This window comes from Pituophis catenifer, unplaced genomic scaffold, assembly GCF_029215685.1.
Source record: "Pituophis catenifer annectens isolate HBS135680 unplaced genomic scaffold, rPitCat1.0.hap2 SCAF_3, whole genome shotgun sequence".
In the NCBI taxonomy this organism is placed as follows: Eukaryota; Metazoa; Chordata; class Lepidosauria; order Squamata; family Colubridae; genus Pituophis; species Pituophis catenifer.
Window position 1 is genome coordinate 62,758,979 of NW_027256883.1, and position 22,685 is coordinate 62,781,663.

The 22,685-nt window shown below is 35.0% G+C and overlaps 1 protein-coding gene across 3 annotated transcripts in view; it reads left to right on the forward strand.

The window, feature by feature from the left end:
• ATP9B (ATPase phospholipid transporting 9B (putative)) overlaps positions 1-22,685 on the forward strand; it is a 150,954-nt gene that overhangs the window by 26,611 nt on the left and 101,658 nt on the right. For all 3 annotated transcript variants that reach the window (XM_070940655.1, XM_070940653.1, XM_070940654.1), the window contains exons 4-7: positions 1,261-1,374; positions 3,339-3,447; positions 8,927-8,985; positions 14,384-14,435. In XM_070940655.1, the coding sequence (XP_070796756.1) occupies positions 1,261-1,374; positions 3,339-3,447; positions 8,927-8,985; positions 14,384-14,435 (334 nt within the window). The remainder of the gene's footprint in view (positions 1-1,260; positions 1,375-3,338; positions 3,448-8,926; positions 8,986-14,383; positions 14,436-22,685) is intronic.

Genomic DNA, 22,685 nt, shown 5'->3' on the forward strand with positions numbered 1-22,685 from the left:
GAGTATTAATGTCATCTGTTTTCATGCAGACAAATATTTTCATCTTTGCATGAAACCTGTATTTTGTCTATTTACACTTAAAGGTCATTAAATATATATTTAGTCATTGATTACTATAGTTAAATGCACAATGTGTATTTCAGTGGTTTAGGCAGAATCCTAATGCCTTTAAAGATCTCCCTTGATTTGTGAACACCTGTTGGCATACCCAGATGCATTATTAGCCTTCAAATATTTTTTTCTTAAAACTTTTCCTTAGGAAATGGAGCAGTTCGAAAGCATTTTGTAATTGCACAGTTGGAATCCTATTCTGGCTTTAGTATGAATACCAATTACTGAGCTATTAATTGATGCTAACTGAGATTTTAAATTAATTAGTGGTGAGGAAGAAAATATTGTTACCCTGCTGAGATTAATTTATATGAGAATTTAAACATTCTAGAAGAAAATAATTATGTTTCATTGTAAATATAAACACAGTATTGCTCCAGCATAGTTCTTAGCTTCTGCTTGTAGTTTAGTTATAACTACTAAACCAATTTGACTTTCCTTGTATTGAAATTTCCATAATATGTTGGTTTGTCTGAAGCTTACATTGATTGCAATGTGTTCCACCCACCTACAGTTTTTTGGGTAACAGTCTTTATTTTCATAATAAAAATGGAAATGTATTTAAAATCAATTACAGTATTAACATTTTTTTCTAAAGGTAGTTAGGGATAATGGCCGAACAAGTGACAAGTTATATAATGCTAATTTTATAGTACAATAAATTCAGAGGAATTATTTTGTGTCACATACTATTTTCTCTTATAATTGTATTCTGTATGGGAAAAAAGATGTACTTTTTCCCCCCTGTATCCATTATTTTGGTATTCATAGATATACAACATTAGAGAAAAGTGGGATATGATTTTTGTTACATTGGTTTCTTGAATAATAACTAGATACAAGCTGTATGCTTAAAAGATTTTTCTGTTAGCAAAACCACTATTTTCTGAGCCCTATTTATAAGGCAGATACTATGTAAGTTTATTTATAAGAATCACCAAAGCAATCGATGTCTGTTTTTTTTAATGTTAAAAATGGTGTATAAATGATAAATATTAATTCTCCTACATAGGAGGTAAATTCTAGGTAGGATTTACTGCTGTCAATCTCCTTTAGGCTAGAAGAAAGTATTCAAGTCCTAAATGAAGCACCACCATAGTAAGTTATGATTATTGCCATTTTATGGTTTTCCTGTTTCTTTCACTCTAGGTTTTATATGAACAATTCAAGTTTTTCTTGAACCTTTATTTTCTGGTAGTCTCCTGCTCACAGTTTGTACCGGCACTGAAAATAGGCTACCTCTACACCTATTGGGCTCCTCTGGTAAATACAAAAGCTGTAAAAACTATTTTGTTTCTTTAGATAATGAGCAGGCTAGATTGCACATGTCAGAGGGTCAGAAGATTAAGCCCTGACTGTTAATGATTGAAAGATCAGAAGTATCCCTCATCAGCTTTAAATTTTTCTTCTTTTTCTCTTTTGGATTTCTGCTGTCCTAATGTGGCCTCCAAATATTTTGACCCTATGGGTGGGGGATAAATGGATTGGCCAAAATATCTGAAGTTCACTAGTTTGCCTGGTTGTTGCTTTGACGGTATTTAGATGAATGTAATCACTAGCATTCCTTTTAAAGCTAACACTGTAATTAACATTCAACTCACTGTAACCATGGCAATAACCTTTATATAGATTGGGGTATTTGAATGAGCTGGGGGAATGGAGCACATGAGTCTGTGAGGGAATGAGGGATGGGGTAGCTTTTGCCTCTTAATCCTTTAAGTATAATTAATATGGATTAAGACAATTTTTAAAAGTATCTTTTAAATAAAGTGTACTTTGTATGCAGAAAAGAATAAATTTAATTCTTTAATCAAATTAAGTATTTGGGGGAAATACCCTTTTGAGCTTAACCAAAGTTGATTAAGTAAGCTGAGGGATGGGCAGTTTCAACCATTCTAGAATCACATGGATATATACATTCAAATATTGGGATTTTTATTACCATTCAAGAGGGCTATGGATAAGATGTTGGGGCTACCCTTGATTTTTTTTCATTAACAGGTGGTTAATGCATTCAGATAATTCTTTATTGAATATTCTTAAAAGTACCATATTAAGAAGCCAGTTTTGGTTTGAAGTTTTCAACATAAATATAAATTCATTTGATAAAAATAACAAAGATTAGGGAAGCTGTCAAGAAACATTTACATTACAAGGCTTCCAAAAAGCTTTTAATGTATTATTAAAATATATGTTTCATTATTAATCTTATTAATATATGTATTTCAGCTCAAATTGTTAGATTCAGGAGACTGTGGATTGAAGTTAACTTCATGTGAATTGAAATTAAAAACATTGGGATGAGAATTAAAATTATTTGATTCAGGGGACCCCAAAATATAACCTGAGTATTTTTAATGCTATTGCTAACAAGAAAAGTTGGGTATGCATGTTAATTATTTAATATATTTCTACACCAGTTGCTTATTCCTAGCTATGGCAGGAATCTTTTCAGGCTGAAGAAACAAAGGTTACATATTTATTTGGAAATGCCATTGATTTCTCAGAATAAGAGATTTTGTCTGTTAGTGACTTCAAACAATAGGTTATCTATCTTAAAGTTAGAAGCAAAAAAATCTTTTAAAAGAAATAGTCATGTCCATATTTGTTTTTCTTTATAGGGAAACACACTAGCCAGTTTTTAACCATATGTTTCACTATTCATTGTGGAGATCAGGAAATGGTTCAGACATCATATCAAAACCATTGTTTGGCATGATTTATTTTAGCCTTAGGCACATGTCATCTTTCTTCATTTTAGGCAGGTAGTATTTTGTTATTTGATATGAATCCAATTATTTATGGTGTTTCTTTCTTAAGATTGATTAATTAGGATCAAATTGTGCGACTACATAAATAATACTTACTAGTTTATCTCAAACATGGAAATAGGGGAGATGGCAGAACTCATTCATTCAATGTCTTTACCTGCCTTAATCAGAGAACAGGAAATTAAGACTTGCTATTGTATTTGAGTCATTCCATTATTATAGATGTAAATTATTTTGAAGGAAAGACATTCTGTCAAATAATACCTTTGTATTTTTGTATAGATATGATTAGATTTACTTTGTTCAGCTCAGATTTTGATGCATGCTTTAAAACACCCTTAAAACACCTATTGAAATCAATATATTCCCATGGTTTTCAAATTCACTGTTAAACATTCTGTGTATTTTAGTGGAAATATTTTCCATTTAAGGAAATGTTTCTTCTATTTTAAACAGGGATTTGTTTTGGCTGTCACCATTCTGCGGGAAGCAGTTGATGAATTTCGTCGTTATAAGCGAGACAAGGAAATGAATTCTCAATTATATAGCAAACTTACAGTACGAGGTTAGCAATAATTTTTTTATATGAATCCTGGACAACCTTCCTACCTTGTAACTTCTATCATTTACAGTTAAATGCATGATTTTTTATATACAGTATGTCACATACAGCCTTTAAGCTATGTACTGTAATCTATCACATGATTGTTAGCACTAAGGATGATCAGTCTCAGGCAGAAATCAAAAAGAAGTGGTTAGCAAACTGATATAAATTGATCATATTTGCCAATGGACTTCCTTCAGTAAGATAGATCACAGCTTGTTCAGGCATGGTTGATACCGTGAAAGGAAATCAACAGACTATACTTCTTATATAACTAAAATAAATATTGCATACTGAGCAATGTCACTTTACTTGGGTATTAAGAAATTGAGTTCATCATTATTGAATCCAATATTGTCATTCTGTTGATGAAACAGCAACGCTTATTTGTATCACACAGCTTCAAATCTGTCCCACATTAGGTGCAGCTTCCATAACTGTTCCAGAAGTTTAAAGGTTCTGAAAACCCATTTATCAGTAAGAATCGGCTGCTAAATTTTTTATGCTGTGGGGAATATTGAAGAATATTGCTAGGTGGAACATGAATGCCTGTTGCTGCTAAAAAAGCAGAGCTTGTGAAATTATTTTAAGAAATGCTTCTATATTACAGTGACACTTGTACTAAAATCATTTCACTATTATTGCATAAATACCCAGAGCGCATATGACAATTTTACACCTCCCTGCTACTACAACATACAGTATTATTAGGTTGTAGCACTTAAAATACGTCAAAAGATTCCCTGGGTCACAAATCAGTTTTAATGAGCAACTAAACCATCATTATAGGAAGTTTTATATTATGATAGATTTAGTTTCTTGTGTTTTTAATGTCCATTTATTGCCTTTATTTTTCTTTTTAGACTTTTACATTTTTTTAGATTTTTGTTCTATATTTTCTAGTTTTTTATGTTTTTAATTTTTTTTGTACTCCACTCTCCTTATGTTGGTTTTTGACTTAATTAAAGGTGGATTGATTAATACAAAAATTAATGCACAGAGCATAATTATTTAACAATTATCCCCGTTTATTTGTAAAAATACATCTGAACAGGATTGGTCTGAACAGATAAATAAGACAATTTCTTAAAATTTTGGGTTGGGTAGTAAAACAGTGATGACCTAAGGATGAAATACAAAACTGAATCTTTTGATAAAATATTCTAGGAAGAAAGCAAATTAGTGGCTGATATTTTCAAACAACATGGAGAGTTATTTGCTATATGTAACATTTCATTCCAACAGATTATCATTCTAAATGTGTGAGCAATTAGCTGTTAACTGACATCACAAGAGTTTTCACTATTGTTTATAAAGAGACTTTAGCTCTTATTCGTATTGCCTCGCTGATGCTTTTCTAAAAAAAAAGTTGATGAGGATGGAAATTATCTTTTCATTGCTTAATAAAAATAAATAAATTAGATTACACATTAGGACAGTGGTTTTAAAAATTTCACCCCCAAAAACAATCAAACTGGACCCCAAAACGAGGTTAATTCTTCAGAATTCCTGCCATTTTTACAAAATATTTTGATTTATATGAAGAAGCATCAGCTTCATGGAATTACATACAGGGATCCTTTCACAAATAGATTTGTCATTGTTCTGACTTATCTAATATTGAATAGCTCAGTGGTGGGTTGCTACCAGTTCACACCGAATTGGGCGAACAGGTAGCGGCGGTGGCGGGAGGCATGCACACGAGCGAACGGGTAGCGATGGGTTTTGGAACCTGTCCCTGGAATAGCTATGGCAACAATTTGGAAACCTTGGGCAACATTGTAACTTTTTATATACCTGTTTCCAACTTCATGATTTTATTAACAAGTGTAAACTGCATAATTTATTACTATATTTCTTGAAGTTTCTTGATTGAGATTAAATAACTATTTCACCTTGATCAACTCATCAATACGTATAACCCCCTCATGTGTCTGTGGTTCTCTGTCACTCACATTTCTTATTGCTTCAGTTGCTTGATCCAAATTTCAGAAGTTTATATTAATATAGAAGTTGTGACATACTTTTGTTACATGTTTGCACGAGTGTTTTATATTACTTGCTTTCTGCATTTGATTGTGAGGTGGAAAGGCAGAATGCAAATGCCAAAATTTCAACAACGGGAATTTTACAGATCATGTCTTTGTTTTGATTAATTTATTTGAAATATGTATGCTACATTAAATTTAATAGCTAGAGAGACCTAAAGGTAATGAGCAAGGCCAAGTTATAATGATTCTTTGTAGTGTGTGCATGATGTGGATTATTTTCATTGTAGAAATATTCTGCTGTATTCATATAAGTTGATTTTATTTATTTTACACTTATTCTTCTTCTTGAGTCGTTCATGTGTAATGAATTATGATAAGCACTTAATTGTGTTCTAGTTGCACATAAGGCTTTAGGCAAAGGCTTGTGCCTTGGTGGACCATAAAGCTTGAATATGCAGCCACTTCTGACAGCTTTGGACTTTTTTATTGGCAATTACACAGATGGTGAAGAGTGTTTCTAGTTTGTGAGATGTGTTTCGGAGGAAAAATAGTTTACAAAAATAATTTATGCAGTGAATAGCATTTGATAGTTTTCCAAATTATCCTTTCAAAGTTATAATGTATATTTTGTTTTCTGAAATGGTATCCAGTGATTACTTTCTCTATATAGATAAAAAGCTTGTTGATACCTTAAGGTTTTCATACATATAATTGCTAATTGGTAAGGCACATTCTACCAACCTCACTTCAGACAAGGAACATGAATAAAAGTAATCTGAAATTGTATGTTCTTGCCAGATGTATACATTGTATGAATAATATCCTGATATTATTATATAATATCTTGATATAGAGGGGGGGGGGTTGTAAATAGTATTTCACATTGCAAAGGCTTGTTCTTGTGGCCTTGCAGAATGCAAGCGCTTCTGAAAAGAATATAGCAAATTGCTATGTTGTTATGTTGAATTATTGTTCCAAAAGTGGATGTGACATCTTCTCGATATTTATTTGGGACATAGAAATATTGGTAGATTATCAACATTAAATTCATTTGTCTTCTTGGAGTAATGCTTAAGATGAACAAGAGGATGTTAGAGGTGGGATAGCTGTGGTATGCTTAGATAGGAATTATTTTTTAATATTAAATTTAGGCAATGAAGCTAAAAACTGAATTTTAGGACTTCAAAACAGCATTAGCTAGAAATCTGATATAATGTAAAGGATAGCTTTAGATTTCAGTGTATGAAAGAGGAAGGAAATACATTGCAGCTGTTAAATTCTGGCAAAGTTAAACAATATTTGGAGTGTTTTAAATTTTGTTTTCTGGGCCAAATTATTTAATTGTATTTTAATGGCTTTTTAGCATTTGTATTATATATATTTTATCTTTTGGCTGTTCACCGCCCTGAGTCCTTCGGGAGTAGGGCGGTATACAAATTCAATAAATAATAATAATAATAATAATAATAATAATAATAATAATAATAATAATAATAATAATAAAATTCTTGTGGCGCTTCTACAGGAAATATTAATTCTAATATTATTTTCTGAAAAATATCAGAACATTGAAGTGCATTTATTCTAGCTATAATTTATAATTCTGAGATAACCTAAAATATTATTTACATTTATTTTTAAAATATCCAACTCACATTCCCAGGTCATTTAAAAAGAGTTTCCTGATTTTTGATATATCTACATGTAACTCTCCATAAAATAAACATTTTTTTAAAATGGTTTGTAACTTAACAACAATTATACTGTCCATAAAAGAACTGGTTTCCCATATATTTTAAATCAAGTTTATTATATAGGATTACCTTATTTGGTAATTGAAATAGTCCTTTTTCAGACTATATTCATATTCACAATAACTTCTAAAAAAATCTCTTTACAGTCAAACGTTCTGTCATCTAAGACAGGGGTCCTCAACCTTTCGGACCTCAGGAACCACTAAATTCATAATTTTAAATCCCATGGACCACTAATAAGATCTGCCTAATGACTAGCTGGGTGGGTGTGGCTAGGTGGGCATGTGACTGGGTGGGCATGGTCAACTCGATGTCACTCGTGTCGAGGGATGCCTCGCCGGCCTCTACCCGCTCCTCCCCTCCCCGCCACTCCTCCCCTGCCCACCCGGGTTCCTTAGGGCCCCAACACGAAGCAGTTGTTGGAGCTAAGCAGTCACCATGAGAAAGAGTTGGCAAAATAGCTGGCTCAGTTCAGATTGGATCTGGCTGAGAAGGAGGTTCAGCAGAAGCACCTCACTGAGGACTATGAGCATAGGCTTTCCAAGCAGAAGGAAGACCTGCAAGGCCAGGTACCAGCACCTGCAGGCTCAGCAGGCTGAGATGATCAGCCAGTTCCAGGCCATGATGCAGTCCCACTGGAACAAGGCCCTCTGGCTCTTTGCCCCCAATGGGGCTTCCCTCCAGCCTTCATTCAAAGCCCCACACCAGGAGGCCAAAGCAGACCCTGAGTTGGAATTTCTGCCCCCCTCCGACCCACACAAAAAGACCCCGAAGGGTGAGACTCTCTGTATCAATACAAACATTCATTGCATGTATCTGGCCCAGGGGTCTTAGTTTGAAGACCCCTGATTTAGTGCAATATAAAAAATGAAAATATTTTTTCTGCGGACCACCAAAATTTTCTCGCGGACCACCAGTGGTCCACGGACCACCAGTTGGTGACCGCTGATCTAAGAAGACATGTACTACACTGAGCTGCCTGAGACACAAATATAGGAAGTCTTCAATTTATAGCCATTTGTTTAACAATTGTTCAAAATTATGAATGGCTGAAAAAAGTGACTTATGACTGTTCCTCTCACTACCAGATTCATTTAATGACCACATGATTTGCCTATTGACTATTGTGGTTCATTAAATGACTGTAGTGGTTTGTTTAACAACCACAGCAAACAAGGTTATAAAATCATCTCAAATGATTCACTTAATGATAATTTAGCTACAGATGTTCCTTTCCTTACTACCAATTGTGGCATAAGTTATGGACTTTCTATACTTCTTTTATTTTTTAACTTGCCAGACAATTTTTTTCTCAGCTGATAAAATTAGCATGTAATTTATTCCAGCAGCATGACAACATAGCATTTGGATATAGTTTAAAAATAAGAAAGAAAAATATTCTTCTTCAGTGTCTTTGATATTTGATATTTGATATTGATAACATGTAAAATGTATTTAGAAGAGTAGCAGCTTATTTGATGTTTTTGAATACCCTGTTCTTTTTTCTTGCTTCTTTGTTAAATTGTAGTACTTAAATTTAATTTTTAAAATGAGTCATTAAACTTTTAAGCTCTTTTTTCTATGTTAGTTAATGAATTGTGAAGGATTGAATGAAAAATAGAAATAATGTAATGGTAGAAGTTCTGTGATGTTGAGAGCACTGCTTATATTGATTAATTTCTTCTTTCTTTAAAGGTAAAGTGCAAGTTAAAAGCTCAGACATTCAAGTTGGAGACCTCATCATAGTGGAAAAGGTTAACTTTTTTTTGGTTAATCAACATTTTAAATGTATTTTTCTGTTCTTTTGTCCTGGACATTACCTATCCATTGTTATTTCAAACTGCCCTGAAATCAAGATTAAAATGCAAAATTGACAGTATTTTGATGGTAGTCATGTATTTTGCAGACTTGCTTTAGATTTGCCCTGCATGGTGTTGCGGTATCATTCTCTCTTTTCTCCTCACTATAAGGAAAATGATACCATATATGGTAGGCTGCATATGTTGATTAGAATAGATTTTAAAACAGAATTCAAAGAAATGTACAGCTTAATTCATTCATGAGAATAGAGCTAGGTTAAACTAAACTATTGAATTGAATTGAATTGAATTGAATTGAATTGAATTGAATTGAATTGAATTGAATTGAAATTGAAATTGAAATTGAAATTGAAATTGAAATTGAAATTGAAATTGAAATTGAATTGAACATGTTTCCTGCAGATATATTATCTATCTCTGGTTCTCTTTAATTGTCTGTAAATGAGATATCTTAAAACTAAGCCCATTAGTATAATTAACTACCGTGTTTCTCCAAAAAGATGACCCACCTTGAAAAGAAGCCCTATCACGTTTTTGAGTGCATGTGATCAAATTAAGCCCCACCCACAAAATTAGCCCTAATTAAGACCATGCCCACCCCGGGGTGTATGGGGGGTGGAGCTGCCTTACTTACCAGGCCTCACACAACCCAACATCTGCCTCCCTTTCTTCTGCGGCCGCTTGCCACCACTCGCATCACCCTGGCCTCCGTTTCGCCTTTAGATGCTTGCCGGAAGGCATCTCCAGCCGTTAACAGAGCTCTGGAGCTCTGTTATCGGCTGCAGATGCCTTCCGGCAGGCATCTAAAGGCAAAACAGAGGCCGGGACAATGCGTGCAAGTGCGGCAAGTGGCCGCAGAAGAAGTGGGCCAGCAGCGGGCTCCTCCTGGGCAAGGCTGTCAGTGCCTCCGCCATGAGGTGAGTCAATAATCAGAACCCTCCAAAAAGAAGGCCTAGCCATTTTTTCAGGGGCCAAAAGAAAATAAGACCCGGCCTTCTTTTGGGAGAAACACAGTAGTCAATTACCACTTCAGTGTGACAGTAGGAATGGAAGACAATAAAGCTGCATAACTAAGAAAAGTTATGTAAATTGACCCATCTATAAATGTGAAATCAATTTTCATTAAAAGAAATATTCCTGTGCATTTCTCACATCTGCTTCAGCGGATCAGATTTAAACATGAATTCAGGAATTCATACTATCAACAGATCAATCCTGATCAACAGAACTTCAAATGCAGCAAATAATACAACTTGAAAAATTGAAGATGATTGTTTTGGTTTTGTACAATTATATGTAAAGCTTTCTTTTATGTTATATATACATTTTATAATTTATAAATTTTGATAAATTATACATACAGGTGGGACACAAATTTAATAAAGTATTTAATATAATAATTTCTAATATATTATGTTATATACTAATATTAATCTATAAAATACTTAATTTAACATGGTTCACTTTAACTAGTACAATATTAGTACCTTTTGTGAAAGACTCGTAATACAGTCCTAATGTGGCCTCCAAATATTTTGGCGAGGGATTTCATTTATGTTAATTTTAATTGCATGTATCTAATATATTTAATTAGCTAACAACTCCATGAAGTGAAATGTTTAGTAATCTTAAAAATCAAATAAGCCTCAAGTCAGTAGTAGTTAGTATTGGGCTCTTGTCATTTGATTTCTAAGCCTATCTTGCACAGACAGAGTTCATTTTTGCAATTGGCAAAGAATAGTCCCAGCTTGCCTAGGTAAGTAAAATTACCTTTTGGGTGGCAGAACAGGATCTGCTGCTTTCTGCAAAATAATCTCCACAAAACAAACTCTGTCCCTTTTATAGATCTGTATGTCAGTGCATATACGGAAGGGTTATAGTTTGTGTCATATTAACTCTGTTGCTTTGTCATTTCCTCCCAGCACAAGACTTAAACGGTGCTGGCTTTCCACATAAAGTAGGGAGCACACTTAAAGAGTTTCTGATTTCAGAATAATTGTTCTTAACAACAGCATGTCAGCAAAAAATGAAGCTGTTAAAGAAAATACCTATATGTTTCAATCCAAATGACCTTTCAATATGTCAGCATTGATTTTACACTACAGTAGTTGTGTTTAAAGTACAACCAGTTTTGTCCAAATTTTTTTCCCTAAAAATGTGAAGGATTTTCTTTTTTTGTCTGTGTTCCTTTCATTCCCACCTGTAAAATTTCTAAATTTGTATACAGATTGCTCCTGCTTAATAAACCTAATTAGTGCTGGCAACTCCACCACTAATAAAGCAACCATTAAATGGGAAAATATGGAATAATCATTGATGAGTGATCAGTTAACAAGAACTCCCTGTACAATCCCCGTCCAAGGGGATAACCTGGTCCATACTGACTTAGTTTCAGAAATGCTGTAGATTCATACGCTTCCAGGACTCCATGCTAGGAATTATTTTTTACTTTAACAAATATAAGCATGAAGGAGACTATAATCATTGATTGTTTGGTAGAAAAACAAACATTTGAAATATATAATAGACATGAGGGTTTGTTTTGATTGCTATCTGGCGACTTTAATGAGGATTGTAACATTAATCATGTTTGATGTGTGGGAAGTGCATTTTTGTCAAAGCTTCAGCTTGTTAACAGGCAACAGTTTTAAAGGATGAACCTGAGTTGTGACTAAAAGGTTTATGTCAACATTAAAAGAGAAGTTGTAAAGATGTATAGTTAATCTATATAAAGACAGAGCATCTGATTTTATGTTTGTCATTTAAGGAATGATTTATTGACTTCTGAAGTTGCCTTTTGTCTTTCCTCTCAGTTTTTGCAGATAGTGGGTTCCCAAGTATTGAATATACAATATAGCTGCTATTCTTCACTAAGATTTATATTTTTGCTGTCCTTTTTTCCTACCTTGACATATAAAAGGCTTCTTGTTAAATGTGGGAAGGGTATGTAAAGTTTGAGAATATGCAATAAAAATTTATCATTTCTTTTATTTTTTTTAGCAGAAAAAAATATCAAGATTCTGAACTCACTTTTCTGATGTTTCAGTTAATTCCTTAGACAATTACATGCAGGATTTAAAGTAATCTGGCAGCCTTAGATAACTGAAATAGAGAATCCAAAATCATTATCATTCACATCATCTCCTTATCCTGTTGCCTGAGTAGTCACATCTATAAAGGAACTAAATCAAATTTAGCTAAGCAAAATTTAAATAGTTACCTTAACTGCTTCACTTTTATCACCTAAACCCAAACTATTCTAAAAATTTAATCTGATGTATTAGTATCTACCATTACCTTCAAGTCACTAGAATGCCTCTTGGAGAAACTACATCTCATTTTAGTATCAGATCACTACTCCATGATTTCCAATCTCTATCTACACCGTTTGTTTACAATAAACATATGTATTGACATATGTTTACCAAAAGCCTTGGTAGTACAGTGGTCTAAGGCACCCTGTTATTAAGCTGGTTATTAAGACCAGCTGCCTGCAATTACTGCAGGTTCGAATCTCGCCAAGGCTCAAAGTTGACTCAGCCTTCCATCCTTTCTAAGGTAGGTAAATTGAGGACCCAGTTGTGAGGGCAATAAACTGACTTTGTATAAATATACAAAAGGATGAAGGCTATTGCTGAGTACATTGTAAGCCGCCCTGAGTCTCCAGAGAAGGGCGGCATATAAATCAAATTAAACAAACTCTTTTGATTTTACAATCCCCCTTTAGAATTTTATATTAGCATTCTAGATTTATTTTTACTACTATCAAAGTTTTCATTTTGTCCAAGGATTTTCCTGTTGTATTTGTTGATTTTCCCTTTGTTTCATTAGGATTATGTATAATTTTTATTATATATATTTGTATTCTGTTTATGATCATATTGTATTCTATCTAATATCTATAAAGATCTAGGGCAGTATAGAAATAATTTTATATAAATGAAGGACTGTATATTGTACACTTTCATATACAGTGTAAGTATGAAATACTTAAGTATGAAATACTTAAATACCGGTATACTTTAACTAATACTTAAATCACTAATTGAAAATAAGAGATTCTTTTTATAGTGTTTATTAGTCTTAGTGTATACTTATCCTACTTTCACCTCAACACATACATGTGCATGATTATTGAGCATACATATAGTTCTGTAGAACATTCTTGGCAGCAAAAATCATTATGTAAGTATTGTCTCTCATCTATCGAGGCTACCAGAGTTTACATCTGTCAAGTACAAATAATCAGGTCTGCACATGCGGAGTTTAACTAGCTTCTTTAGTGCTCATGCCTATTTCACAGGAATATTCCCAGACAGGCAGCTTGTACCTGGACTAGACTAGATAAGGTTCAATGGCATTTGGGGGGGAAGGGTATATGAATTTGCTCTCTTGTGCCTATGTAAAGATTCCAGACTAATTTCCCACTTTACTCCTCCCCGTGGCTCAGCCAGTCTCCCTCCCTCCCTCCCTCCCTCCCTCTCTCTCTCACACTCTCTGACATGACAGAAGATAAAGGACTTCCATTATTTGCCTTTTAGAATATTATTAGTCACCATAATGCAGGGGTGTCAAACTCAATTTCATTGAGGGCTGCATCATGGTCATATTTGACCTCGGGGGCTGGGGTGGGCGTGGCCAGGGTGGGTATGGCCAGCTTGATGTCACTTGTGTCAGGGACGTCTGCAGTGGCCCAAACACTTAGCCAGTGAAAACGGGCTCCCGGGCTCCATTTTCAGCTGCAACGGCGTCCTGCTGCCCTATGCCAGTGAAAATGGAGCTCAGGGGGCTGCATCACCCCTGAGCTCCGTTTTCACTGGCAGAGGGTGGCAGGGGTCTGTCGCAGCTAAAAATGGAGCCTGGGAGGGCTGTGCGTGGCCTTCCCGAGCTCCATTTTCGCTGGCAGAGGCACTGCAGGCCAGTCCTTTGCTTTTCTAGGGTGGCCCCATGGGCCAGATCTAAGCATCCTGTGGACCGGATTCGGCCCCCGGGTCTTGAGTTTGACACCCCTGCCATAATGGCTTCAGAAGAAAAGGTGCTTCTTTCTTTCAAGTCTCAAAATATTGTTGTAATTCAAGCGTTAAGAACTTATTTTTAGATGCTTCATTTAAAAACCTGTGATTTATTTCTCACTCCCTCTCTGAGGGAAATGAGCAGTTAAGTATGAAATAGAAATAAAAATAATTAATCATTTACTGTTTTATAAAATCTGATTTTTGAGTGGTAAATATATCTCAGCCAGTTAAATTTTAATTAAGCATTAATCTGAATGAAATCTTAATTGCTTCCCTGCTTCTGAGAGATATTTGATTTGGATTTTTTTCCCCAACAGAATCAACGAATTCCATCTGATATGGTATTTCTAAGAACTTCAGAAAAAACAGGTATGTTATTTTCTAGTCCCAGGTGCTTGAGAGCTAGAGCGTTGGCCTCAGCTCTCTAAATAATGATTTCTTTAGCTAATCCTGGTTGATGTTGACTGGCTTATGAACAACTAGCTGCGAGATAGATAAAGATTATGCCTTGTTCCATTTTCTTGGCAGCAGAAGTATCTCCCTTGCCATGATAACAAAATCACTTCATTCTGTCAACTGAATGAAATTAAAAGATGTTCTGTCCTTTGCTTTGGTAGGCTGGAAGCATGGACTTCTTCAAAATTTGTTTTGATCACAACCTGGTTGTAAGACCTCAAAATATTTGTGCATATAATAGAACAGCTTCTCCTCCTCTATGTCCTCCAAGTGTATGTGGATTCCCAGAAGCCTTGGTATGGACTATGTGGATGGAAGTTTCTAGGAGTTAAGACTGATGTATCTGCAGATTAAGGGAAAATTCCAGATTTTTTCAAAGCCTTGATCACCAACTCCTGGCACTGAGCAAGCCATGTGGGCTTTTCAATATACTCTGTTCCAAATTCTAGATTTCTGCAGTCCAATTTGAAATAAAATAAGCCACATCATACTTAGTACCACCTACTTTTAAGTAGAGTTGCAGATAGTCCTTGACTTACAGTCATAAATTGCGATGGTCATAAAACAAGTCATCACCTGACTGATTCAAATTTACTTTTTTGTGGTTGTTAAGTGAATCACCATTATCATTAAGTGAATCCACAGACTTTAAATAAACAGCACAATTGTTAAGCAAACCCATTGTTTACTATGGGGCATTTTTGCCCAAAACCAGAAGTAAATGCCAGTATTCTGCAAAAACAGAGTAAATTGCAGTCATATGACTACAGGGTGCTGTAAAAGGCCACGAATGCAGGTTGGTTGCTAAGCACCTGAAAGACAGTCACGTTGCTATGGGGTGGCTATCAGAGCTTTAAAACCAATTTGTAAGTACCTTTTGTGGTGTCTGCTGTAACTTTAAATGGTTGCTAAGTTACTGATCATAAGTTAAGGACTACCTGTATATTGATAATGAAGTATGTTTTTATACAGACCATATATGTTCAGAAATATAGAATATAAAAATATAGAATATAGAATGAGATATGTAGTATTGCATAATAACAGGTAGGTAGTATCATTCTTGATAAGAATTTTGAAAGAATGATTTGCTATTAGTAACAAATATAAGCCAATTTTATGGGGCTACTTTTTAAAATCATATTTGTATGATAAAACTAATTGTATTTCAAAAATTAATCATAACTCTTTATTTTTATGCATGTTATAATTGTGACTGATGAATAATGTTTTGCTGACATTAAGAGCTTCATGTAAACTCTTCTCATTGTTATATAAATATAGTTTAAGCAGATTAAAGAAAATTCACTTGATTTTTGTTTTATATTTATGTGTAATGTGCAAAATATTAAAAGCAGGATTGAAGAAAAATTTTCCCATTTACAATTATAGTTCATTATGACTACAATTTCTTAGATTATGGTTTCTCAAATTAAGCATTAATTCTGAAAGTACAGAATCTACTTAGTTTATTATAAGATTTTTCTAAACCTATTTAGGTAAAATGTTATAAAAATGAAGACACGTCCTAATCAATTAACAATTCTATTTAATTATTTTACTGTTACACCTTATAATTAATTGCAAATTATTGTTTGCCACCTTTTTGCAGAACAGATTTGATACTTTGAACTTCTGAAATTACACAGAAATGTGGTATTACTTTGCTGTTCAGCCATTCAGCTCAAGTGTCACTTTCTATCTCTTTCCAAGCAGACTGCTGCAGAATAATAAGGCTGTAATAGTTGTGGCATGTGTTCTGAACATTCCTATTATGTTTAGAAACCATACATTCTAAAACCTACCTGTCTTGAGAGGGGGAAAAAAAGTTGAGAAATGTATTGCTATAGAGAATGACAAATGACTAGAGTGAAGTTTTGCACATACAGCCAAATAAACTTTTATCTTCAGGGCATGAGTGACTGCCAACAATCTGTCCAAACTATTTTAATCTGTTCCCATATCTCAGTTCCTATTCTGGTTTTAACATTTGATTTAACTTAGGCTAACCATGCTTTGACATCTATCTCGAGCCACTGAATGCTATTGCTTTTCTGTGTTTCACCTGTTGTTTTCTACATGAATCCTAATAGAGTAAGATTAATACAATAGTAAATATATTAATAAAAGTTTATTAACAAGTTTATGATCAAAGAACTGGTATAGTTTAAGGACTTATCTAAAGGTAAAGAAGTCTTTGACTCTGATTGTGCCTCTGTTATAATTCCACTAGATTTAAGCTATTTTATCTTGTTCTATTGTAATACCAGGTTCACATTACAAATTTTACCAGATTATTGTAAAATATTATAACTGAAATCCAGAGACACTTTTTTTTTCTTTCAATGGCATTGCATGAAGTGTTGGGCTACTGATATCTGAGTGGTCTATCCCACAGTACCTATAAAGGAAAAACTCAACTCTGTACAGATGTTTGATGATTAGGTATTAGAACTGCCAATCAGAGCAAGGCAACATAGAGGACCTCCTTCCAGTTTATATCTGTCTATTTAAGTGGTTTTTAAATTGGAGTTTTAACTTGGGGTTTTAAATTTTGGCCCAAACTGTTTAATTGATTTTAATTACTTTTAATGATGATGTCTGTATATTTATGTTTTTAAATTGGCTGTACACCACCCCGAGTCCTTCAGGAGAAGGGCGGTATATAAATAAAATTAACATTAACATTAACATTAACATATTCCAGAGGGAGGAACTAAGGACAGATGATTTGGGAAGGTATGTGTAGAAGGATAGGTCTGAAGGAGGCTCAAGAGTTCTAGTCCAGAAAAAAACTCAATCTAAGAGAAGTACCAGATGATGAATATATTTGTTGCCAAGGAAAACAAATATTGACATATAGATATGTTACAATGTTAAGTGAATCAATTTATAACCCTTTAAAAGTTATTTATTAAAAGTTAATTTGTTTCTTTGTTGAAGTGTTATATCCTTTTCAGGCAATTTAGTCACGTTCTTAATGACATAAGAAATAAAGGGGGGGGTCGGAAGCAAAATTTCTAAACATAAAAGTACTTCATTGTGGCGGCAGGATCAAGAGAGATATCTCAAAGTCGATGGAATAATTTTGAAGAAAAAGGCAATATGAAAAGGGCACCCAAATAAGCAGTGTGTAATAGCCATTATGTGTATACACTGTGTAGAGCAAATAAATCTAAATATAGGCCATTGTCTTAAGGTACTTTACAAGTACCAAAAAAATACAATACTATATTTAAAAATTGATTAATAATCAAATAATTGTTAGGTAGCCCACATATCATTGGCTGGAATTGCAGACTCCCTAGTGGCTACCTGAAGGCTAGGGCATTTGGAGAGTTCCATACTTTAGGAGGCAAGATGCTCCTCAAGGTTAGGAGGATATATGCTGAGAAAATGCATATGGTGTGGTGAACTGCTCAAACTCACTCTTCAAGAATTAGTGGGGCAGGCCAAGTCTTTCAATATCCAGGAAATAAGCCATGTATAGCTTTTAAATTTCTAACTAGCCCTTTGAATTGGGCCTGGAAGCATAATTGATAACCAGTATAATGACTTTGTCAGTAGCTTTACATGACTATATTTGTTTCTAGTGGTTAGCAGATGGAATCCTGCCCTTTGAGTCAAATGGAGCTTCCAAACTATCTTCAGGGTCAGCTCTACATAGAGTGTGTTGCAGTAGTCTAAATATGAGATGTGGAAGCTATGCGTCATTGGTAGGTTTTCCCAATCCAGATAGGCCTAGCATTAACACATCATTGGGACTGGACAGAGGCTAATTTAGCTGTGGCTTCTACTTGCTATTGCAGGACCAAGAAATCCAAAAGAAACTCCAAATTATAGATTTGTTCCTTTAGGAATGTAATCCTCTAGAGCAGGGGTGTCAAACTGGTGGCCTGCAGGCCAGATGCGTCACATGCAGGCTGTGCCCACACCAGCTCCGTGAAGAGAAAAAACTTCATGAAATGTCACGTGACACCGTGAGTTTGACACTCACGCTCTAGAGCTAAAACTGGAGGCAGAGTAGAATCTTATCTATCACCAGGGCTTCCATTGTACAAGATTTAACCTGAGTTTATTTTGACCAATCCATGTCCCAGCACTTCTAGGAACCAAGACAGGTTTATCAAGTATATTTGAATATCACCAGCCTACTGATGATAACTTATCCCAAACTCGTATTTATTTATTTTATTTATTTATTTTATTAAATTTATATGCCGCCCTTCTCCCATAGGACTCGGGGCGGCGCACAGAATAAAAACATGTAACAATAAGAAATAGTCCCGTTTTGCCACTTCCATTGCCACAAGATAAGACCTAATATAGGTTATTAACTGTGCTCGATCGGATTCGGAACGGGACAATCTTCAACAGCCCTCCAGGCGTCTCTTCTGACGCTTCATCTCCCGCAGCTCCGCAGAAAACCATGGAGCTACCCGGGATCCCTGTCGGCGGAGAGGCCGCAAATATGCCTACCTGGCCGTATGATGGTTTAAGGATTAATAATAAAAATAATATATAATGTACCAGTAATAATAATTGCTGAAAGGTGTATGCTTGGAAATAAGATGGGAAGATGCCAGTTTATTTTCCTTATCCTCACTTGTAGTGTTTGTGGCAAGAAGCCTATCGGCCATTTTCATAATACTTCCATTGAAAATTATATGTTGCTTCACTCCATAACTTCATTAATGTAAGGATAGGAGTAAGGATAGTACTTTTCTATGCAGCAATGTTCCTAGAGTAACACATTTTGTTATTTTTCTCCTCCTAAATTCCTGACAGCATTTTCGCTAACTGCAAAAAGGTGCAAAAGAAAGAAAAGGTTAGGTTAAGGTTAAGGTTTATTAAATTTGTATATCGCCCTTCTCCCGAAGGACTCAGGGCGGTGAACAGCCAAGATTAAAATACATGCAATATAAAAATTAAAATAAATTAAAACAGAATTAAATCAATTTGGCTTCCCAAAATTTAAAACCCTTTACCCATAAAATAATCCATTAAAATTTTAAGCCAGCCTGGCTTGCTGAAATAGGAAGATCTTCAAAGCTCGACGGAAAGTACAGAGGTCCGGGATCAGTCATATTCCTGGGGGTAGCTTGTTCCAGAGGGCGGGTGCCCCCACAGAGAAGGCTCTCCCCCTGGGGGTCATCAGTCGACATTGCTTGACCGACGGCACCCTGAGGAGACCCTCTCTGTGGGAGCGGATTGGCCGGTGGGAGGTTATCGGTGGCAGAAGTTGGTCTCGTAAATACCCGGGCCCTAAGCCCTGGAGCGCTTTAAAGATAAGAACCAATACCTTGAAGCGCACCCAGAAGACCACCGGGAGCTAGTGCAGCTCGCACAGGAGAGGTGTTACATGGGAGCGCCATGTCGCCCCCATAATTACTTGCGCAGCTGCATTCTGGACCAGCTGGAGCCTCCGGGTGCTCCTCAAGGGGAGCCCCATGTAGAGAGCATTGCAGTAGTCTAGGCGAGAGGTGACAAGGGCGTGAGTGACCGTGCATAAAGAATCACGATCCAGAAAGGGACGCAACTGGTGGATCAGGCGAACCTGATAGAAAGCCCCCCTGGCCATGGCCGTCATATGCTCTTCTAAAGACAGCCGTGCATCCAGGATAATGCCCAAGTTACAAGCCCTCTCCATGGGGGCCAGTGACTCGCCCTCAATAGCCAGCAATGGCACCAGCTGGCTATATCGGGACGCTGGCAGCCACAGCTACTCGGTCTTGGAGGGGTTGAGTTGGAGCCTGTTCCTCCCCCTCCAGACCCGCATGGCCTCCAGGCACCGGGACATCACTTCAAGGGCATCGTTGGGGTGGTCTGGGGTGGAGATGTACAGCTGAGTATCATCAGCGTACAGATGGCACCGCACCCCAAATCCACGGATGATCTCACCCAGCGGCTTCACATAAATGTGAAACAAGTCATCTGCAATCTTGTTCCTCATGAATTTGTTTAATCTATTCTACACTGAATGATAAAATATAAATGTACAGAATTTTGCCATACAGAATCATGAATTGTTCAAAAGCAGGATAGGGCCTTTTACTGAGGATAGGAATGTCAAGGAGATAGTCGACTATGTGAATTGAAATATGAAATATCCTTTTGACTTCATAATATTTTAAAAGTAAAAAATGGTATTTCTAAAGAGATAAATTCTGCAGTTAGAATTTAAGATGATGTGCAGGTGGTTTTAGTATCCAGACTTGGATTATTTTCAGTGAATGCAAAAGAGTTCCTTAAAGCATTTGATACAATAGAAATTCCTAAAACGTACAGAGTCTGTATAACAGCTCTACAATATATGCAGTGTGATCAAGGTTGGATTAAAAGCATCTGTGTTCTTGTCAATAAGGAATTGTGATGAGTTCAGGGGTATTGTATTGATTGTGTATTAATACATGGTATCCTATTGGACCATAAGCTGATTGTTTAGAATGTAAATGAATCTGTTGATGGATCCAGTGACTGATGGCTTAAATTCCAATTAATCAATTGCTTCATCAGTTTCTTAATTCATATCAAATATCTCTTGAGTGTAGATATTCTTTCAGTGGTATTAGGAAAAAATATGCTTTAGAACTAATTTTCATCAATCTCTTATAAATGCCAATATGTTTTTTCACTTTCCCAAGTGACAATATTATAGCATAAATATTTGACATATAGTTTTCTTCTGAATGAAATAAACAGAAACATTTCCCAGAGTATTGTGCTGGCCCTTTCCTGCCATTAGTTAGGGATTTAACAGTCTTGCCTCTGAAGAACCTACATTTCTTTACATAGCAAAAAACTGAGTACTCTTGAGTTCTGAGTCATAGCAAGCAAGTTACTGAAACTGCAAAATACAATATTTCATGGCAGTTTCACATTTTTCAATAATTCCTTTAATTAGTACAACACTTGACACAGTCTCTTCATTGTGACACTTGTACTAGTTAATCTTAATTTGATTGCCATTAAAAGCACCCTTTCTTGACAACTCTTGTCAATTATACAAAATAAAATCAACTATTCATAAGAAGACTGTAACAGAATATAGGCAGGCAGATTTAATAATTCAGTTTTGGTGAGGCTTAACTGGATTAGTTGTTGTAGCTAGTGTTTTCATTTGTGAAAAATTTATCAGATACAACATTTGAGAGGCAACAGATGGAATAGATTTTATATATGAAGTATTAACTGCTTGAAAGAAAATCTGTTAGGGTACTTTATTTTGGAAAAAAAATAAATGGTGAAAGCTTAGTTCTGTGTTAATAATTCATTTTTAGATTCATTATATAGCCTTTATACAAGGAAGAATCAAGTCTGAAACATAGTCATACATATGTCAGAGAGGCCAAGATGAGCATACAATCAAAAAAGATATACCTTCCAGTTTCATGTCTTTATTTACTTTTTTCCTGAGTAAAAACAACTTTACAAATAGTTACTAACAATATGTATTCAACATTTTGTTAAAAAGTAACTTCTACTGAGTCTTAATTGACAGCAAATCTTACTAGTGCATTGTGAAGAAAACTATAAATCACAAGATGCTCCATATTACAAATACATTTCATCTTTATCATTAATCCATGAACTGAATTATTTTCTGATTAATATGAGAATAGGGTTTAATAAAAATTAATGCATTAGTTAAAAAAACCAACCAGAGGAATCAAAAATATTCTATTTTTTCTAAACAAGAAAATGTACCTACTTTACCTTGCAAATTATTATTTGCAAACAATAATAACATGCATTTTATTCCTAAGCAAACTTGAACTATTACTCTTCATATTCCAGTGCAATCAACACATTCATAGTTAATTATATGACAGTGTTTAGCTCTCCCCTCATGTACTTTTTAATGTTTTACAAATGGATTCATTACTTGGATGAGACGAAACTGAGGTAAACATATGCAGGAAGGAATATTTTAAAGATTTGTATGGGATAAATTGTGATATATCAAGAAGTAGAATTGAAACAAATTCTATGAAGGCCAGTGTCCAAGAAAAAGTTATGAAAAAGAAAGTTGTGAGAAAGTTGAAAAATGCTAAGACTGCAGATGTAGGTGGTGTAACTAGAGAAATGTTAGTAGTTTTAAATGTATGTACAGTATTACTGTGATCAAAACCCTGAAATACAAAACAGATTTGAAAAAAAAGT